At 41.9% G+C, this 20,961-nt stretch overlaps 2 protein-coding genes across 4 annotated transcripts in view; one reads left to right on the top strand and one right to left on the bottom strand.

Annotated features, from left to right (window-relative positions):
- The window catches only part of LOC142159906 (uncharacterized), a 543,776-nt gene that overhangs the window by 38,559 nt on the left and 484,256 nt on the right, over window positions 1-20,961 (bottom strand). The window contains exons 3-5 of one of the 2 annotated variants that reach the window (XM_075214771.1): window positions 6,897-6,994; window positions 6,639-6,750; window positions 319-1,098 (exon numbers count right to left, since the gene is read on the bottom strand). The exons of the other annotated variant lie outside the window; for it this stretch is intronic. Coding sequence (XP_075070872.1) covers window positions 319-1,098; window positions 6,639-6,750; window positions 6,897-6,994 — 990 coding nt within the window. The remainder of the gene's footprint in view (window positions 1-318; window positions 1,099-6,638; window positions 6,751-6,896; window positions 6,995-20,961) is intronic. 2 annotated transcript variants of the gene reach the window in all.
- Window positions 1-20,961, top strand: part of LOC142159873 (uncharacterized) — a 125,830-nt gene that overhangs the window by 18,732 nt on the left and 86,137 nt on the right. The window lies entirely within an intron of this gene.

Consider the following 20,961-nt stretch of genomic DNA (forward strand, 5'->3'; position numbering starts at 1 on the left):
TTCTCCTCCACTTGAAGAGTGAAACGTATCTTACAAAACCAATGTTAACAAGTAAAATAAGAAACAAACAGAAGAATAAAACAACTAAAGCAAGTTGACTATTTAAACATTTATATCAAGAAAAATAACAGAAGAGGTCAATGCAGTGCTAGGATAAATACTTTACATTTAATTACAATTGTGCTCTAGAGAAAACGCTTTCTATTTACAAGCACTCAAATAATTCTTACCTGTGTAAATGTATATGAAAGTGTTTGACAAGATGTGATCTCTGTGTAAATCGTTTCCCACATTCAGAACAAAAAAAGGTCTTCTCACCTGTGTGAGTTCTCTGATGTTCAGCAAGATTTTCTTTCTGTGTAAACCTTTTTTTACATTCAGTACATGAAAATGGCTTCTTGCCAGTGTGAATTTTCTGATGTCTTACAAGTTTTGATTTGTTTGTAAAACATTTTCCACAGTCGGAACATGAAAATGGCTTCTCACCTGTGTGCACTTTATGATGTTCCTCAAGGTGTGATCTCTGTGTAAAACATTTCCCACATTCAGAACATATATATGGTCTTTCACCAGTATGAATTCGCTCATGTATGACAAGGTCTGATTTTTGTGCAAACCTCTTTCCACACATAGAACATGGAAAAGGCTTTTCATGTGTGTGAATTCTCTGATGGTCAACAAGCGTTGATTTGCGCGTAAAACATTTTCCACATTGAGAACATGAAAACGGCTTCTCACCTGTGTGAACTACTTGATGTCTAACAACAGTTGATTTACGTGTAAAACATTTCCCACACTCAGAACATGGATATACCTTCTCTGCAACTTGAGTTCTCTGCTGAATATTTGAATTTACAATCTGGGGAAAGCATTTTTCTAATTCAGGAGAGGGACATTTTTTATCCCGCCTAAGACATTTACTGCGTGTAACAATACCCAATTTATCTGGAGAACATTCCTCAATGTGAGGTACTGGATGTATATTTGAGGAAATGGTATTTTCTACTGGAGAATCTTGTGCAGTGTTGTTATCTTCTATTTCATAATCTGCAGATAAAATTAGCTGTTCCTCTGATGTACTCCTGCTGTTGTGCTCATCTGCAGGGAAAAGATGGGTGGAAATATGAATGTTTGCATTTGCAAGTTTATTTTACAATTACTGCAAAGCTCACAAATTACCAGGCACTGAGTAAATGGAAGGAAAAAAAATGACAGAATTTACAAACACTTAAATTGTTGATCATGTAGGAATCAATACCTTTTTAAGAATTATTTTTGTTCCATAATTATCTATGTTTTACAGAGACAAGCATTAAGGCCTGTGCCTCCTTATATAAAGTATATAAGGAGACTTTTCTTATACATCTCAAGCTTAAAGTTATTATAATGCAGAATTAAACAGGATGGACCAATAGGAAAGGGCATCACCGAGCAGCTCTTTGAATAAGGGCATTAATGTCGACCAATAGTGTCTGTTCCAAGTCTATTCTGAATGTCGAAAAAAATCAATGTATGTCTAGGGTCTCCACCTCTCCAGGTGAGGCAGAGGGAACATTTTGTGCAGCACCATTGGAATGTGGAACCATCTGGATAGAAGCTTGTACCCTACCTCATATTATTGATGGAGACCTTATGTATTAATAAGAACATCTCAGACCATTGTTTATCTTAAAAGTCTCCCTGAAATTGTGTTCCTACCTTCTAATACAGTCCAGCAATGCATCAACTGCAGACATCCCAAGCATACCATATATAAAAGTGTGATCCCATACTTAGAAGCTGCTACAGCACGTTATGGTTAATGGAATCAGTTACTGTCAGGATTTCAACCAGGCTTACTAGGATAATATAGTCATCTTTATGCCTGGCTATTGTATGGGCCCCTAAGAAGTTACAGCCATTCTTCTATGATTGTGAGTGTTCCGTGATCACTAACTCGATTGGTTGGCTGTGTGGGTGCAAATTTCCCACTGGTCCATCACAGTGTGGGGACGATGGGTGACTGCTTAGGTAAAGTTTAGACTTACAAGCACTTAAATTTGTTATGTCCCACAAAAAGAACAAATATAAAAGGGAATGCAGAAGGCCTCTCCCAGCAAGAATAATCGGTCCCTGCTCCCAGACTCAGGTCTTCACATTATCACATGCCCTGAAGAAGGGCACCAAGGAAGAGAAGATTTAAGAAAGGTGAAGACTGTAATGACAGCGAGGTACCAAGCATAAATAATGTTACACCTGACCATTGTGTGTGTACCCTTTATCTTCAGACTTCACCGAGTCAGCAGGGGATCCAGGTGGACCAAAAGCTGGGACCAAGCCGACCAGGAAATAAGGGCCAGTAAGAGGATGGGAATTGCTGTGTGAATTGATCATACGTATAACATCTGTAGAGATAGTGATAGAGCTTCAGAGGTGTCACTAAGTGGGCTGGGTAAACCTTGAAATAAACCAGCTGGTTCACACAGGGATTAAGCCTACCAGGGGCTTAATCCCGTTTCGACAGCACTGTACTATACAGCATCCGCAGCGCTGTCAAAAGAGCGTCCCCTGCCCCTGCTGTATACAATACAGTACCGCCGCGGACGCTTCTTTGACAGCGCCGCGGCTGCTGTATAGTACAGTGTCGCTATGTAGGGGCACTACTTTAGCGGAGGAGAGGGGTTTCTGGAGACCCAGAAACCCCCCATGCGTGCGCCCCTGCCTACACAACAGGAAGGGGATAAGGTCTTTCAGAACCATAGATACAATTGCCCTTGTACCCCAATACTGGTATGTATGTACCACTCCAGACAACACATCCTCCTCAGTTATAGAGGGCAATGTCCAGGCTGTCATTCTTCAGAGTTTGATTAAAAACAGTGCCTTGTGTTTTCTTGGCAGCCGTCTTTGAGGCCTATAAAAGACCCTTTGTGGTTTACAAGCCAGCACTTGCTAGATGTAAGCCCCAACACCTGGGGGGTGAATGCATCTGAATTTACCTACATTTTAATGGTGTTTGAAGCAAATAGGTCAGTGCAGGACCTGCATATAATGAGGTGCCTTTGAGGCTGGGACGCAGGCTTAAAGATTTTGATTAAAATACACACTAATACCTTATGTCGTCATTTGCTAGACACACACTTGTCTATTTTTTATTTATTTTTTATATAGATTTATATTATTTGAGGTGTACATTGGTATATTTTAAAGAAAAACATTATTTATCACTGAATGTTACATGTTCTGTCTGTTTCCTTAATATTCTTTGTGAACATTAAGTGGTATTTTTATTATGTTTTTTCTTTTAATGAGTTGTTAGCAATGTTATTTAGTAACTGGCACAAGACATGTAACTTTTGATGAGCATTAAATCTCAAATACATAGATAAAGACTGGTAAGCAAACACCATGGGGTATATTTACTAAACTGCGGGTTGGAAAAAGTGGAGATGTTGCCTATAGCAACCAATGAGATTCTAGTTGTCATTTTCTAAATAAATGTTAAGTAGAATCTCCACATTTTCAACCCTGCAGTTTAGTTAATATACCCCCATATGTGTTTACTATGTGACGGCATTATCTTATACCATGTACTATTGTATTTATTTAACTATTGCATGTTGTTAACTGTAGTTCTACTGCCATCTACTCTATAAAGTCAAAAAAAATTTCCCCCCCTTTAAAATTACCTAGTGTTGTATTCATGAGGATTGAACTTTCCTCCTTTATTAGGATAGAATTATTACAGATGACCCTTTTACGATTAGTTGTATTTGTATGTCTCTTCTCTTACCGCTAGGCATATATAAACCTGGATTATCATTTTTGAAGCAAGTTCCACCATCTACGTCAAAGACGGCAATTATCACCTCATTTAGAAGAATTACAACAACTGCGACATTAGAAATCTAGCCGGACTACCACATATGGTGGACATGCCCTAGTGTTTCAAATTTGTGGTCCCAGGTGTCTGACCTAATGACAAGAATCTTAGACGTTGAGGTGTTACCTGACCCAATGGTTATGCTGCTATGCTCCCGGGTCAAAGGCCTAACTAAACAGGCAGATAGACCTGTACATGTGTGCCGCTACTCGCCTCCAGATAGCGAAGGAATGGAAGTCCCTCCATTCACCCAGCCTCCAAAGTGTAGTCTCTTGTGTGTGGTACATGGCCTCTATGGAATAGATCACCAGCCTTCTCCATGACAAAATTATAAATTTCAATAAGGTGTGGAACTTTTGGTACTCCTTTCATCAAGCAAATATGCCAGCTACTTAAAAGGCTATTTTATTCAGAAGCTCTTACCAGGTCCTCCCTCCCTCCCTCCCTCCCCACCCCTCACCTCCCCTCACCTCATCTCCCCTCACCTCCTCTCCTCTTTCTCTCCTCTATTTCTCTCTCTAAAAAATGAAAAACAGCATCGACATAGAGTTCCAGGGCAGTTGAGTCTTCCAACATCCTTGGCTGGGTCAGCCTATCTCCTTTCCATGGGTTAACTTACTGCTTTTTTTATGTTTAGGAATTTGTGTAACAATATGTCATTTGCCTGACTTTTTTTTTTTTCGTTTCTCAATTGACATGTTTTGGCCCTTATGTTCAAATGTTTTTCTTTTTTTATTATCTGCTATGTGGAACTTCTGTTTTTTGCATAAATAAAGAGTTTAGAAAAAAAAAAAAAAAGAAATCTAGCCGGAGTGTATGTGTGATCTGAGGGACTATGTTTAGGCCATGCCTCTGAAATGTAGTACCTCACACATTCCTGATTAAAAAACACTGCGGTCCGATTTTCACCACTTTCTGTTGTGAGGTATTGTATTACATAGGATCACCTCCCATTGGACAGGGAATGTCCAATGTTACACATAGTTACACTATGGTCTCTTGTGAGTCTCTTAATAAAGATCAGACTGAAGCCCCCTGTACTAAGAGAGACTGGTCAGACCTTTTGGCTGGTAGCACAATGACATGATGTGAGGAGGAGAACAGGAGTCTAATAGGGGCTGATGTCTCCTGATGTATGAGAAACACCAGAGTGTGTGGAGGAGACTGGTCAGATCTCTTGTCTGGTAACACAGTGACATGATGTGAGGAGGAGAACAGGAGTCTAATAGGGGCTGATGGCTCCTGATGTATGAGAAACACCAGAGTGTGTGGAGGAGACTGGTCAGATCTCTTGTCTGGTAACACAGTGACATGATGTGAGGAGGAGAACAGGAGTCTAATAGGGGCTGATGTCTCCTGATGTATGAGATACACCAGAGAGTGTGTGGAGGAGACTGGTCAGATCTCCTGTCTGGTAACACACAGTGACATGATGTGAGGAGGAGAACAGGAGTCTAATAGGGGCTGATGTCTCCTGATGTATGAGAAACACCACAGAGTGTGTGGAGGAGACTGGTCAGATATCTTGTCTGGTAACACACAGGGACATGATGTGAGGAGGAGAACAGGAGTCTAATAGAGGCTGATGTCTCCTGATGTATGAGAAACACCAGAGAGTGTGTGGAGGAGACTGGTCAGATCTCTTGTCTGGTAACACACAGTGACATGATGTGAGGAGGAGAACAGGAGTCTAATAGGAGCTGATGTCTCCTGATGTATGAGAAACACCAGAGTGTGTGGGAGGAGACTGGTCAGATCTCTTGTCTGGTAACACACAGTGACATGATGTGAGGAGGAGAACAGGAGTCTAATAGGGGCTGATGTCTCCTGATGTATGAGAAACACCAGAGAGTGTGTGGAGGAGACTGGTCAGATCTCTTGTCTGGTAACACACAGTGACATGATGTGAGGAGGAGAACGGGAGTCTAATAGGGGCTGATGTCTCCTGATGTATGAGAAACACCAGAGAGTGTGTGGAGGAGACTGGTCAGATCTCTGTCTGGTAACACACAGTGACATGATGTGAGGAGGAGAACAGGGGTCTAATAGGGGCTGATGTCTCCTGATGTATGAGAAACACCAGAGAGTGTGTGGAGGAGACTGGTCAGATCTCTTGTCTGGTAACACACAGTGATATGATGTGAGGAGGAGAACAGGAGTCTAATAGGGGCTGATGGCTCCTGATATATGAGAAACACCAGAGAGTGTGTGGAGGAGACTGGTCAGATCTCTTGTCTGGTAACACACAGTGACATGATGTGAGGAGGAGAACAGGAGTCTAATAGGGGCTGATGTCTCCTGATGTATGAGAAACACCACAGAGTGTGTGGAGGAGACTGGTCAGATCTCTTGTCTGGTAACACAGTGACATGATATGAGGAGGAGAACAGGAGTCTAATAGGGGCTGATGTCTCCTGATGTATGAGAAACACCAGAGTGTGTGTGGAGGAGACTGGTCAGATCTCTTGTCTGGTAACACAGTGACATGATATGAGGAGGAGAACAGGAGTCTAATAGGGGCTGATGTCTCCTGATGTAGGAGAAACACCAGAGAGTGTGTGGAGGAGACTGGTCAGATCTCTTGTCTGGTAACACACAGTGACATGATGTGAGGAGGAGAACAGGAGTCTAATAGGGGCTGATGTTTCCTGAATCCCCCACAGGGTGGAAACTAATTCATCATTCGTTTGTATTGACAGAGAAGGGTGTAGATTGTTGTAGTGACTGAACAAGGAGAATATGCGATTATTTTCTGTATTTAGTGTTTATTACTCACCTGTGCTGCTATCTGTAGGGATTTCCTCCTCCTTACACTGCTGATCACCCCTCACATACGTCTCTTCTTCTCCATCTATATCTTCTATGGTAATATAAATTGGGAATTCATTCTAAGCCACACAAAGTAAAATAACATAGTACATTTTAGTGTAATGAAACATATCAGTGTATAAGAACCACACTGGTTATCTACCGACATATAGTCTAGGGTAGCTGTGTTATGTTGATATATGGTGAGACCATGAATTCCATCTACCTGATAATCCTGTGGGATCTGGCAATTTTCCTCTGTATGATTCTGTGAATTAGGAGGACTGGGAGATCTCTCTGGGGTATTTCTGGTACTGGATCCATCTGTAGGATACACACAGTGACTGAATACATTGGACCTGATTCCTTAAGCCAACAAAAACAAGAAAATGAGTAACTTTGAACATTGGCAAAACTGTGTTGCAATGCAAGGGGTGCAAATGAGTTTAATATTATTATTTGGCACATAAGATAAATACTGGCTTTTTTTTCATGTAGGACACATATACTTGATAGCTTTATTTTTACACTGACATTAAAAGTTGATGTGAGGACAGGTTTATAATTGGAGTAGAGCATGTCCTACATTTTAAATTTACCTCCCCTCCAATGCAGCATGGTTTTGCCAAGGTTCAAAGTTACTAATTTTTTTTTTCTTTCCTTTCCTTAATAAATCAGACCCATGGTCTATACGTGTATAGCTAGGTGGCCCCCAAAACTGCTCTCTCATATACAATAAATGCAAGTCTCCTCTTACCCAGTGATGTGAGGGGCTGGTGATTCTCCATCATCACGTCCTTGTACAGACCCTTGTGTCCTTCTAAATACTCCCACTCCTCCATGGAGAAATAGACAGTGACATCCTGACACCTTATAGGAACCTGACACACACAATGATACAGTCATCACCCAGACACATCCCCTGGTGTTACTGTATAATGTCCCATTCCCAGCAGTCACCTCTCCAGTCAGCAGCTGAATGATCTTGTTGGTGAGTTCTAGAATCCTCTGGTCATTGTTTCTCTCATGTATCAGTGAGTGAGGTGGAGGCACCGTGATGGGGCTCTGGGTCCTGCTCAATCCTCCTGACACACAGGGACAACTGCTGGGCGACAGACACTCCCAAGAGGTCTTCTGCACTACTGTGTAATCCTGTGTATTGAGAGACATATGTAAATATTAATCCATTGTCTAAATGTTAAATTTAATTGCAACTTCCAATATAGCACCCATTAAAACCGCCAAAGTCTCATAAATGCATCACTGATCGGAAAAAACAACATACTGTGAACAATGCAATAGATCCCAACTTCTGTGAAGATTTTGGGACTGGGACTTTTATCTGTGTCTGTTTACCACTTAATTTCAGCCTACCCTACATTTTAGATTTTGGACAATCATCATCATCGCCATTTATTTATATAGTGCCAATAATTACGCAGCGCTGTACAGAGAACTCACTCACATCAGTCCCTGCCCCATTGGAGCTTACAGTCTAAATTAACACACACACAGACACAGAGAGACTAGGGCTCAATTTGATAGCAGCCAATTAACCTACTAGTATGTTTTTTGGATTGTGGGAGGAAACCGGAGCACCCGGAGGAAACCCACGCAAACACAGGGAGAACATACAAACTCCTCACAGATAAGGCCATGGTCGGGAATTGAACTGATGACCCCAGTGCTGAGAGGTAGAAGTGCTAACCACTGAGCCACCTTGCTGCCCAATATCCATAAGACATTCCCTTCCACATAAGCAGCTCATATTGGTCATCTCCTTCCCCTCAGTAATGACACACTCTACCAAACCCTATTACATGAACATAACAGCCCCTGACGTGCTGTTCTAAATAAAATTTATTTTAAAATATAAACATATGTTAAAAGGGAATATTGTATCATTATCAAATACACCTCCATGCATCTGGCAGCAGCGTCCCTGGAAATGTTTTTTAAAGTGTTGTTAATGATGAATGGTGATCTGACTGTGACATTCCCAGGTGTGTGTGACCATGAGGTTCCCTTTATTGTTTTGGCTCCATCTTGGGGGGAAAACGGACGTGATTCGGATTCCAGGGGGAAACTTTGGTGGAAGCCAGGGAACAAGGGGCCTCCCCTAGCCTTAAGGCGAAGGGAGGTCTGAAGACTCTTTCCCCTAAGGGACCTTTTTGGTATAGGGGTCAGGATTAAAGGGACTTTTCTCCTTTAGGAGAGGACCCAAAAACCAGCTAATACACAGAATACTGAACTTTTTGTAGAGCTCTTTGGGCACGAGTCATGGATTTGGCAAAATGAGCACCGCACTTCAGGCTCACAAGAGAAAAAAACCAATAATGGCTCTCTAGTAACCAGGACTCTTGATCCTCTCAGACGCCAATTTGCTGCAACCTCGTCCACTTTCCCAGAATCCTTCACTTCTAGTCAGATCCCTGTAATAACTGCGATGAGTGATGTCACTGGTACTCCCAGAATCCCTCACCTCTCCAGTCAGCAGGTAGATGATCTCCAGGGTGAGATTTAATATCCTCTCAGTCACGTGACTCCTGTCCTTGTCCATCCTCAGTGACCCAGTAATTTATACAGGATGGGGGTCACCTTCACGTGACTTCTAATAAAGACTCCGATTCCTCACAGCTCAATGGCCTAGAAATAAAAAATATAAAAATTATAATAAACATCTTCAGCATCAAAGAGGAAAGATAGAACTTATTCAAATATGAAGCAGAGAATGACCACCATCCTCATCGTTTATTTGTAGGACGCCACAGAATCTCCCACGCTCGACAGTCGTACAGATAGGACATATATGAAAACCGTAACATAACATGCACACGGGTACAGAGCAGAATGATAAATGCAAACAATTAACAGAACAAATCACATATCACACAGAAATAATTCAGCATAAGACATGGCAGCGACAAATATAGGGTAGACAGCCCTGACAGTGAGAGCTTACATTCTAGAGGGAGGGGGTAGAGAGACAGTAGGAGCTAAAGAACATGAAGCTTAGTGGCTCAGGCGGGAAGCAAAGTAGGTGGAGGCTAAACAGTCAAAGTGGCAGGAGGGTGGGTTGAAGTGGTGATAGGTTAGGTAGAAGGGTGTAAGGATATTGGGTAGAGTGTTCTCCTTTTTACCTCCTGTTTTTTTCTGATATAACTCAGAATTATGCTACATCAATTTTAATACACTTGTAACAAACAAACACTAGCTAAGTAGAAACTACACACTGATTATGTATAGGTAACAAAAACGTGATAATCAACCCTGAATAACATCCCACGACAAAGGCTAGCAATAAAAGTCTTAAACAGTGAAAGAACAAACTCCATGAATTAAGAAGACCCCTCTTCTCCCCAAGCCCTAGAGGCCTTGTCAGTGTTTCTCAGATCCAGCTTCATAAGAATGGTCAGTGACTTCCACACAATTACTCATTGCTTAAGGCAGTGGATCCCAAACTTTCTCAGTTCGAGGCACCCTTAGGGTCTCCATAATTTTTACAAGGCACCCCTAAGCCAAATTAATTACTGAGTAGTCCCCCGCAGCGCACAGTTTGGGAATCACTGGCTTAAGGTTTAACCACTTTCTGGCTAAGGTCAAGTATACATTACATGTACGCTGTGGGGCTTAAAGGCGCCCCCTGTTGGTGATGCACCAACACTTGGTCCTCTGGCTAAGGGCCGAGGTGCTTTGAGCCTGAGATGCTGCAATGAAATCTTACTCGAGGGTAAGGATCAGGGTAGAAGGCAGGATGCCTAACCTTTTGGTCACATACACCAAAGCAGGTTTTTTTTTTAGCACACCTGTTCTTTTGCCCTGGCATCAGGTAGCAGGATGTACTCTTATCAGCCCCACTACCTTGTCCGATGGAGGAAACTTCGGTGGAACCTAGCGATAAAGAGGCCTCCCCTAGCCTTGTGGCAAAGGGCGGTCTGAAGCCCCTTGCCCTCTAAGGGACCTTTTGGTCTCGACTGTTGGGATTTTGGAGAGAGCCCAAAGACATGCTGACTCACAGAGCACTGCACTTTTTGTAGAGCGCCTTGGGCACGAGTCATGGATTTGACAAGATGACACCTCCGGCTCACAAAAAGAAAACAAATAATAAATGAAGGTCTAACCAATGTTTGTCTAGTGGCCAGGATTCCAGAACCTCTCAGACGCCTATTTTATGCAGCCTCTTTCACTTTCCTTCTGTTTCTTACCAAGAATTGTTATAAAATTAACAAGTTAATGGTTTCCTGTCCGCTGATTTCAATGCTGAGAGTTGAATGGGAGCCAGTATCACTGAGCAGGGGACAGACGTCCGGGGCCACAAAGACCCAGAAAAGTCCTCTCAGCGAGTTATAAACAAGAGATCCGATATGGTTATTTCAATCTCAGCTCCAGTTAGGCAAATGTTACATTAAATAAAACAATGAATTAACTAGCACAGTGTCACAGACCGTTGCCTAGTAATACAATGATCATGAGAAGAAAAACCTTCCTGTCATTTGGCCTGTGTCCCTGTGTATAATATAACCATCTGTGTCAGAGCTGTAGTGTATGGTGATAGATCCTCTATCAGTTACATGACCTTGGACTCCTCCCCTGCATATAATGTGGAATAGGAATAATCAATATATCCAATACATCCCCTCATTATATGAGGCAGAGACACCACCCTGATCACATGACACCAGAGTCCCCTTGTGTGTATAATGTGGATTAAATAGGAATAATGCAGCCAATACATCCCCATTATACTAAATGAGACAGAGCCACTTACCTCTCATTCTACCCTGATCACATGACATGACTCTGATCACATGACACCAGACTCCCCTTGTGTGTATAATGTGGATTAAATAAGAATAATGCAGCCAATACATCCCCATTATACTAAATGAGACAGAGCCACTTACCTCTCATTCTACCCTGATCACATGACATGACTCTGGTCACATGACACCAGAGTCCCCCTGTGTGTATAATGTGGATTAAATAAGAATAATGCAGCCAATACATCCCCATTATACTAAATGAAACAGAGCCACTTACCTCTCATTCTACTCTGATCACATGACATGACTCTGGTCACATGACATGACTCTAATCACATGACACCAACAGGCTCCTCCCTTCCTGTGCGGTCCCCATTCTACCCGCAGTTCCGCCCACATAATTAACCCCTCCCCTCTCAGTGACATTGAGCCGGTGCAAGCTTATTGGAGAGAGTCAGAATTCTAGGCCACTACCCCATCCGCTGATTGGAAGTTCCCGTCTATTGCGGTCTATGAAATACCCATATATGGAGTGTTTGGCGTCACGTGCTTCAGCACTAGGTAGATATAAACACTAGGAGGGAACACTGGTATAAATTACACAGAAATAGCTGTCGTTTGTGCAGGGGGTTACGGCGGCCATTTTCTTTTGGTCTAAATCATCTGTATAGTAAGGGCGTGAAGATGATAAATAGACTGTCAATCTCCAGTCCTATTGCAAAAGAGGACACTGGGTGCGATATTGGCTGATACTGCTGGTCAAATTATATGTGGCATTGGTGCAGCACTAACAAATAGGGGAATGGCTGCTCTAGTGGACATGGGAACACATACATACCAACATACCCAATGTAGGCGGGACCCTACTTTGTCCAAACGTATTTTTAAGGGTTGAGGTGCCCTTGGTGCAATGTACCCCCATCCCCATCTGTTGTCACCACCAGGTCCTAATGTGATGTTTGTTATGATTTGAACCAGGCTCAATGTAATGAAGTATATAGGAGTGTAGGGAAGGACAAATGATTCAATTATTAAATGTTAAGGTAATCTATTGGTTGGGGCCATCTTGTCTGCTTGTTTTATTTCCCCTCCAGGAGATCCACAAGGTGAGATTCACATCATAAAGGGCATAGTGTGCTGATGAAGTGGAGTTATTGCATCAATTCAGAAGTTAACCCCTTCTTCGCCTGTGGCAGATCTTCACCCTGCCAGTTTATCAGCATTCAACTGACAAAATGTATTCACTTGTAAGATCACAGCCATTGTTCCAGGTTCAATATAGCAAATAGTTTTTTTTAGAAATTATGTTGCATGATATGTGTGTTATGCACTTTAGTAAGTAAAGCAGTTGTATGTACAACTAATGCTCTACAACGGCAGGTGTTTTAGATGCATATGGTGGGTCAAGGTAACTGCATCTCAGGTAAAAAGCTATGATTTTACCCAGTGTGTATGTAGCCTATATATCCTCCAATTTGACCTAAGCCGGTTTATAGAGCACACCAGGGTTGGACTGGGCCACCGGTGGGCCGGGCTATCTTCGGGAAGGTACCGACCCTGATCGCTCCCCTCTTCGTTGGTGGGGGGAGCGGGTAACTTTAAAAAAAAAGAAAAAAAAAGGCAGTATGGCAGAGAGTTAGAAGGGGCAAAGGCAGCATGGCAGAGAGTGAGAAGGGGCAAAGGAAGCATGGCAGAGAGTGAAAAGGGGCAAAGGAAGCATGGCAGAGAATGAAAAGGGGCCAAAGCAGCATGGCAGAGAGTGAAAGGGGGCCAAAGCAGCATGGCAGAGAGTGAAGGGGGGCCAAAGCATCATGGCACAAGGTGATAAAGGGGTGCCGGGAGAAGGGGGGTGAGCAAAAACACCATGGAGGGTGCAGTGTGATCATAATGAGGCACAGCGTGGTGATTAAGGGGCACAGTAATGTGTGTGTAATGGCACAGCGGGCTTGTGGCAATGTAGTATGTGTGTGATAGGTGGTGGCTAACTAATGGGTGCTATTTTGTTTGTAGGATGAAGGTGGGGCAATTTAATTTTATAGTGGGGACTATTAATTTAAGATGGTGTGGTTTGGGTGCTATTAATTGAATGCAGGGCTGAGTTTAGGAGCATGAGGTCTATTTATTAAATGTTAATTTGAATTTAATGGCAGTGACAGTTGCACGAAATAGGTATATTTATTATACGTAAATGCTATTAATGTATTGCCGGGGCTGTCTGGAGGGAGGGAAATAGGTTTATTTATTAAATGGGAATACTATTACTTTAATGTTGGGGCTGGAGGAAGGCCTAAGTATTAATTGTGGGTCCTATTGATTTAATGCCTGGGCTGGTTGGAATTTTCTAAATGTACCCATTTTTTTTTCCAAGTTGGGCCCCCAGAATTCCAGGATCCAGACAAGCCGCAACTAAAGAAACCAGCAGCCACAGGTGGTGAAAATGACAAGAACAGGTAGGACAGTCTGTCAAATATTCTGAGTCTAGTGGGACAATCCCAATTTTTGGTGACTGTTCTGCCCAATCTAAGGGGCTGGCCACACCCCATCTGGTCGGCCCCTAGCTTTGCAGTCCCCCGGTGGGCCCTTCATGCCCCTGTCCGATACTGGAGCACACAGCCTCAAACGTAAAGAGAGCTGGCGGACAGAGCACACAGCCTCAGACGGGTCCACCACCGTCAATAAAACATCATCACCGTAGAGAGCAACTTTCCTAATTGGCTTGTATTCTCGCAGCTTGGGGTTTTAAAATTTGTACAACAAATTAGTGGGGAGAGGGGGCACACTTGCCTTGTGCCATTAGTGATCGTGGAGGGGACTGAGGCCAGTCCATTTACTGAAACTTCCACCAACTTTCCCAAAAACCCCATTGATCCAAGCACTCTAAATATGAATGGCCATGAGATGCGAAAAAATACTCTTTCATGGTGTTAAAACCCAAAATGAGTGGGTTTTTTTGTTCATGAATAGGAGTAAATCAGATCAAATCAGATCAATGGTCAGTCTAGTGTTATCCAGAGCCTGCTACTCCGAGATAAACTTGGTCTGGGTGTATCAGCAAGGGGAAATAAGGGCTTAGCCCATTAGCTAGAATTTTACCATAGATTTTCAGATCTATAGTGTAGGAATATTGGCATATAACTTGAACACTGTGTGGGATCTATCTATGGCTTTGGAATTAGCACTATGTAGGCTAATGTAGTAGCAGAGTCAATGGAAACTCCCTCAAGTATTTTATTATAAAAGTTTGGGGAGTCTGACGAGGGACTAAAACCACAGATAACTTCTTAGACATCTGATTCACAACCTGTAGGGTCGGAAAAAGAATGAATTATGTCAAGTAGTGTGTATGTTCCTGCATGGTCTGTCCAAGAGAAGAGTGTGATTCCAGGCAAATAGTAGTCAAATGAGTTTATGATTGTGGATCATGTCTATGCGGGAGTATAAATGATGGGGAGCAGAAAAGTGAGTATACTCCTTAGCAGTTGAATCTTTTGAGGTGACAGGTGTCATACAGGTTACGTTGCTATAAAAGGGACACAAAAGTCAACAAGTCTTTAGAGGGTTTAGTGTTATCTTAAGGTTTCTTATTTAGTAAGAACTGGAGGTGTGGGTTTAGCTTTGTGAGGCATAATGCAGACAACAGGAGCTGCTGGGGCCCACAGAGCACAAAACAGAGAAACGGACAGACAGGACATAAAGCAGGAATGAGCTTGCCACAGACGAAGTGCTGTCTGTTGGCCATCACTGCTCCTCAGGTGATTCAACTAAGCAAATAATATTTCTGTGTAGCATGTTTACTAGATCATGTATTGTGACATAGGGTTGATCCTTTTTCAAACCTTGTCAGCTTCCATGATATGGCTTTTAGTTTTAAGGACACTGACCCTCTTTTCAACTTCCAATTGCTCTGCTCTGCTTTTTAGGGTCTGCATGACCACCCCACTGGCCCGATTGTCACATAGGTCATCCTGCGCTCCTACTGCTGGGAACGGAGGCTTCTTGCCTGTCCTCATTGGGTGAGTCACATGGATGTGACCTTCTCATTTATGGAGAATTTTTTGCTTACCCCTAGAGCCATCCTCCACTGAGCCATCTGCTCCTTGTCACCTTGGACCCCACCAGAAGTGAGCTACAGACCACCGGCTCCTTGGTGTACTAGGCCTTGGGCACACTCCCCTCCTTGCCTCCCTGCTATCAGAGCCTTGATTCACCTACTTAATGGTCCAACTTTCAGTTGTTCTTCAGTCCCCTATACCCCAGCCCAGGCCCATGCTCCAGCTGCTGCCTTTATCTGGGAGGCCCGTTGTCACATCACCCTCACATCTTCTGTGTACAGCTGCAGTCACTGCGTCTGAGTTCCAACAACACTTCTTGGTGCATCAATTCATCTCCTTCATCACCATATAGCTCTACATCATTTACCTCCTCAGTCAACCTATCTGCAACTCCATCATCTCTATGGCGCTGTCTATCTTCTCCACCTGTGGCCTAATATTTGGGTATTCTTGATGCCACACTGCCTGCAGCCTATCACTTATTCCACTCACTGTCTGGTCTGATAAGTTTCCAATACTGCTACCACGTCATTATGGACCTTAAGCCTAGTGACTTAGTGCTCCTCCACTATGTATATCTACTTCACTGATTGCTTTCCATGTCTCGCAACACTAATCCATATCACAACTTAGACCGTCCCACTTGTTCCTACTGCATCTCTTCTTCCCCCCTCTAGAATGTAAGCTCTCACTGGCAGGGTTCTTGCTACCTTATGTCTCATGTTTGTTCTCTATGTGCCTTGTCATGTATGATGCTGAATATTTCCTGTATGCCATGCAATTTGTTCTGTTAATTGCATCCATGCATTTATTAATCTACTCTGTAAACTGTATGTTATATCTGTAATTTTATTTCCCATTCTCATATTTGTCAGGCGCTACGTAATCTGTGGTGCCATACAAATAAACAATGATGATATGTACTTATGTAAAAAGAAATATAAATACAATGGATATATTAAATCTAAACCACTTTACCACACAATGTCATTTGGACTGTTTTGTGTGTGCAATTATTCACTAGGCAGGCTCCAACCTTGAAGGAAACAAGCATTTGATGATGGATTTAAATGTAGTGCTGTTATCATCTATCATTACATACAATAATTACATAAGACACGCTTAGATGTGGTAATGCTATTGAATGATTTCCCTTTCTATATAAATGGACAAGACAAAAATAACTAAAACCCGTCCAGTGGATCTTGAAAAAACAGCTGCCCTGGTATCTCTTCTACTATTGACTGATGTTCTGAATGATGGGTGTGACATCTGGGCTTGGCACTGGGATTTTCTGCACTGGACTAAGATACATGACCTATTGTTATGAACTTTCCCTTAGAATAGCCCTCATCCAAAATGGCTGGGACTGTCTCATGAAGATTCCATCTTGGATTTCTGTTAGGAATTAGTCCTTAGAATAGCCCTTATCCAAGATGGCTGGGGCTGTCTCATGAAGATTTCATCTTGGATCTCATTTCCTGTTTGGGCCTATAGAAGACACTTCCTGTTTTGAAGCTTTTGCTTGATTCTTGTGTTTGAATCTGAACCAGATGCTTCCACAGACCCTTGCTCCCTCTTTTGATTTAGATTGAAATTGTTAGATACGTCTACCAGACCTTTATCTGCCTTGGGACTATTGACTTCACTTGCTGAATACTTTACATTTGTATATCAAAATAAATCCTATTTACTTTAGAAATACCTGGATATTGGATTCCATCTGTGATACCAGAAGTGTGACACCTATATGCTAAGCTGTAATCGAAGTTAAGTAAAACGTATCTGACTATATCTTTTGTCTTGTTGTTCCTTCTTGGTACTGACAGAGCCGTAACTTAAAATGTTAGTGCCTGGAGCGATAAACAAAAATGTCGCCTCCCTAGCCCTCAATTTTAACCAAATGAACCTAAGATATTCATCAACTTGGCCCCCCTGCAGCATTGTGCCCTGGACCCTACCGCACAGCCCTAGTTACTGATATTTAATGATTTATAAATCTGTAACCTGACTCCCACGTTAAGAAAACTGCTCTGTCTTTACCCTCAGGTGGAGTGCACTCTATGAGCACTCACATAATCATATATACCATCTGTAACCCCAGCTACCCTGCTAAGGCATCTCATGACAGAGAACCCTAATAAACAAACCCCCCTTGCTACACTTGGTGTTATGGATGGCGATGTGCAGTGTGTGGAGGAACTAGTCAGTGACTACTTTGCCAAGCCTTGTTTATAAGCAGTTGAAAGAAGTGTCTTTAAAGAGGTTGGACAATCCACAAATCTAGCCTGTGAGACTTGCTCCTACAAGAACTCTCTTTGACAGATTCCAACACCTAAGCAGAAATATACTGGAAGAGTTGGCATTCAAGTTTTCTACTTGGATTACCACCCTTCAAGCTGGTTGTCTGTGAAAAAGGATTACATCATGGTGATACAATATTTTTTTCCTAATTCTATCCAATGGCCTGCACATCCTTCGTTACAACCCCTGGAGAATATTATCAGGAATTTGCGGCTATCGCTTCTTGTTGCGTCTTTACAAAAGGAGACAAACTGGTAAGTCACAGGAAATGGTTGGAGAGACACTTCCAGGTGCTTCCGCCACTATGGAGTCTCCAGGAACTATTGTCTGTCTGACTTTGTGCATACTCCACTAACTTGTGGATGCTTCGTGATGCAGCCATTCAGATCTCAATCAGTGTGAACTTTTATAGAGGATGGATTATCCTAAGGGCATCATCAGAACAATACAGACTGCTACTCAGAGCTGAAGTCTTTTCACTATGAAGCTTTGATCATCTGACTCAAATACCCTGGACAGGGAGAACAAGTTGGCAACAAGGCTTCCGTGACTGTGGTCCTGGGTTACCAGCAGTGTGCATTCCAATGATGTGGAATAAACATCAAGGCACAGAGGTTCATTTATGTCAAGGAGACCGAGTACATTTTCTAGCAACGCACAGCTAAATGTTAAATGAAGGAAAATTGTAAAATACCCCATAAATCAAATAAAATTTGGGTAAAAAACCACAGGGCAATTAACCTCAGTGCTTTATTTTGTTAGTGTATTCTAGCATTTAAAATGTCTATCAATGGGGGACTTTCCATGAAGACAATCACATCAACACAAATAATTTGTTACCTTGAGAAATAAGTTAAACTTTTCATTGTCTGAGCAAATATATTCAGTCCTATATTATTACATGATTTTGCAACTTTTAATTAGTAACACATTTATTCCTGTATTCTACTTTACAGCCATAGGACAGTACAAAATGCTGGAATTGTTTCTGTGTAAAATGTAGGAAAACATAACAGTAAAATCAGGGAAATGGATCTAATGAAACAAAGGGAGGCTGAAAAAAAGTGCAAAATTAGGGAATGTAAAATGGGGATTCGACTGTTTAATATGAGCCTGAAATTCCATTGGAGCTCTATTAATGTATAAAGTTTATTAGTGTATTACCATCTCACTCCATTATAGACAGCTGAAGCCACAATACATATGTTTAGGACAGTACCCTAATGGGATCAGATATGTCAATAAACTAAATTTTTATCACTTAGGTTGCTTTTACCCTTTCCCTGTCTTTAAATCTACTAATGCACATAGTGCATTTCTGCATAGCATGTCTGAAAAAGCATCACTCACACTGTGCCTGCTCAGAGTGACACTTCCCTCCTAACATGGAAACCTGCAGAAAAGAGGTGAAAGAAAGAATTCTTAACATATTTAGAACAAAACCCCCCTTTGGCTAATCACCATTTAGTAGACTGTGCCCCGTGGTTTAAGCGAGTTGAGAATCAATGAATCACAATCTGGAGTTAGTGGCAGGATCAGAGGATTTAAATGCGCTCTCCCTGGGGATGACAAGGGGAAGAGCCCCAGTTCTAGGGAGTCCGTTCAGGTATGATGACGCTATAGTGATCCCAAACACACATAACATGATCAAGACATTTTTAGCTAGGGGTACTCTCCCCAATTACAGACACCAAAAAAGAAATGGAGAGGGGATCCAATTGTGTACATCCACATCTGGGTAAATAATTATGGATTAAGTATTCCCTTACTTTTTCTATTAAGTTTGTTGTCTACATCTTTGATCCTTAGGCTGCATAAATTGTCAACCAGCCAATCCTTAGTTATAGTTTATGGCTGGAACTCAATGTTGTGGAAACTACTCTGTTGGAAACTTGAATAATGAAAATAGATGAAGCTTTATATACTTTGAAGCTTTATTCTGCAGAGGCACAGTAAACAGCAGAGCATAACATGCATTAAATCAGAATAATGTCATCATACAATCATACAATTGTTTTTGGGGTGGAATGAACTGAACTACCAGCAAACAGCTAACTACTTATACCTTCTAAAATAAATGTCTCCGAGTATATAAATCATTGTGACGTGATAAGATTAATTAAGCTACTAAGCCTATAATATATGCTCTCATAATCTTTGAAACAAGTGTCTTTACAATGGACATATTTAAGATGATTGAACCACTCATTTATGGATGCCTGACTGCTATTTTACATAAGAAAAATATTAAACACTCTCATGTGCACATTAAAGTTTGAAATGTATCTATTAATCTGTCTTTGTAGCTTGTTTCATGTTGAAAACATTGTTTGAACATTAAAGAATGTACAACAAACCATTATTCTCGATTTAGATTGCCCACAAGAAGAGCAAGGAACAGAAACTGGTTTCAAAACATATAGATCTCTTAAAAAGTAATAAAACAAGACTGGGTATTAAACAAACAGACAGAGAGGTAAGAGGGCCCTGCTTGCAAGCTTACAATTTATAGGACAATAGAAGTTTGATAGATGAGGTTAAGTGACACATATTGCATATTGGTCCAGGCACAAAACAATGTTGGTCTGGGGGCAGAACTTTGTTGTAGTACAGAAACCGAACATCTGTAAGCTTTGTGTTAATTGTGTAGAGGGTTGGTGATCTGGTAGAGTAGCCAAGGGGGACTAAGGGGGTGGTTCAGGAATTTGACAAGCTTGCCTTTTGAGGCGAGTTTTCGGAAAAGGCTTGGAAGCTTTGGAGGCTAGAGGAAAGTCTTGGTGCACGAGGGAGGGCATTCCACAGAGTGGGTGCTGGCTGAAAAAAGTTCTGCAACTGGGAAAGAGCAGGTAAAGAGCGTGGATGAGAGAGGCTGATCTTGAGCAGAGCAGATATTTTGATGTAGAGATGTACATTGGTGCATTTTGTTGATCGCCTTGTATGTTAGTAGAAGTATTTTATATTGGATACAAGCAACCTGAGTAGAGCAGAAGTAGAACATTTTGTAAGGAAAATCAAGGTTGCTTATGTGTTCAGAATAGATTATAGGGGTGAAAGTCTGGTTAGCGGAAGACCAATAAGAAGGGTATTGCAATAGTCAATGAGGGAGATAATGAGTACATGAATTTAAGTTTTTGCTGTATCTTGTGTGAGATATGTGCATATTCTGGAAATG

The sequence above is a fragment of the Mixophyes fleayi genome, chromosome 6 (genome assembly GCF_038048845.1).
Source record: "Mixophyes fleayi isolate aMixFle1 chromosome 6, aMixFle1.hap1, whole genome shotgun sequence".
Lineage (NCBI taxonomy): Eukaryota > Metazoa > Chordata > Amphibia > Anura > Limnodynastidae > Mixophyes > Mixophyes fleayi.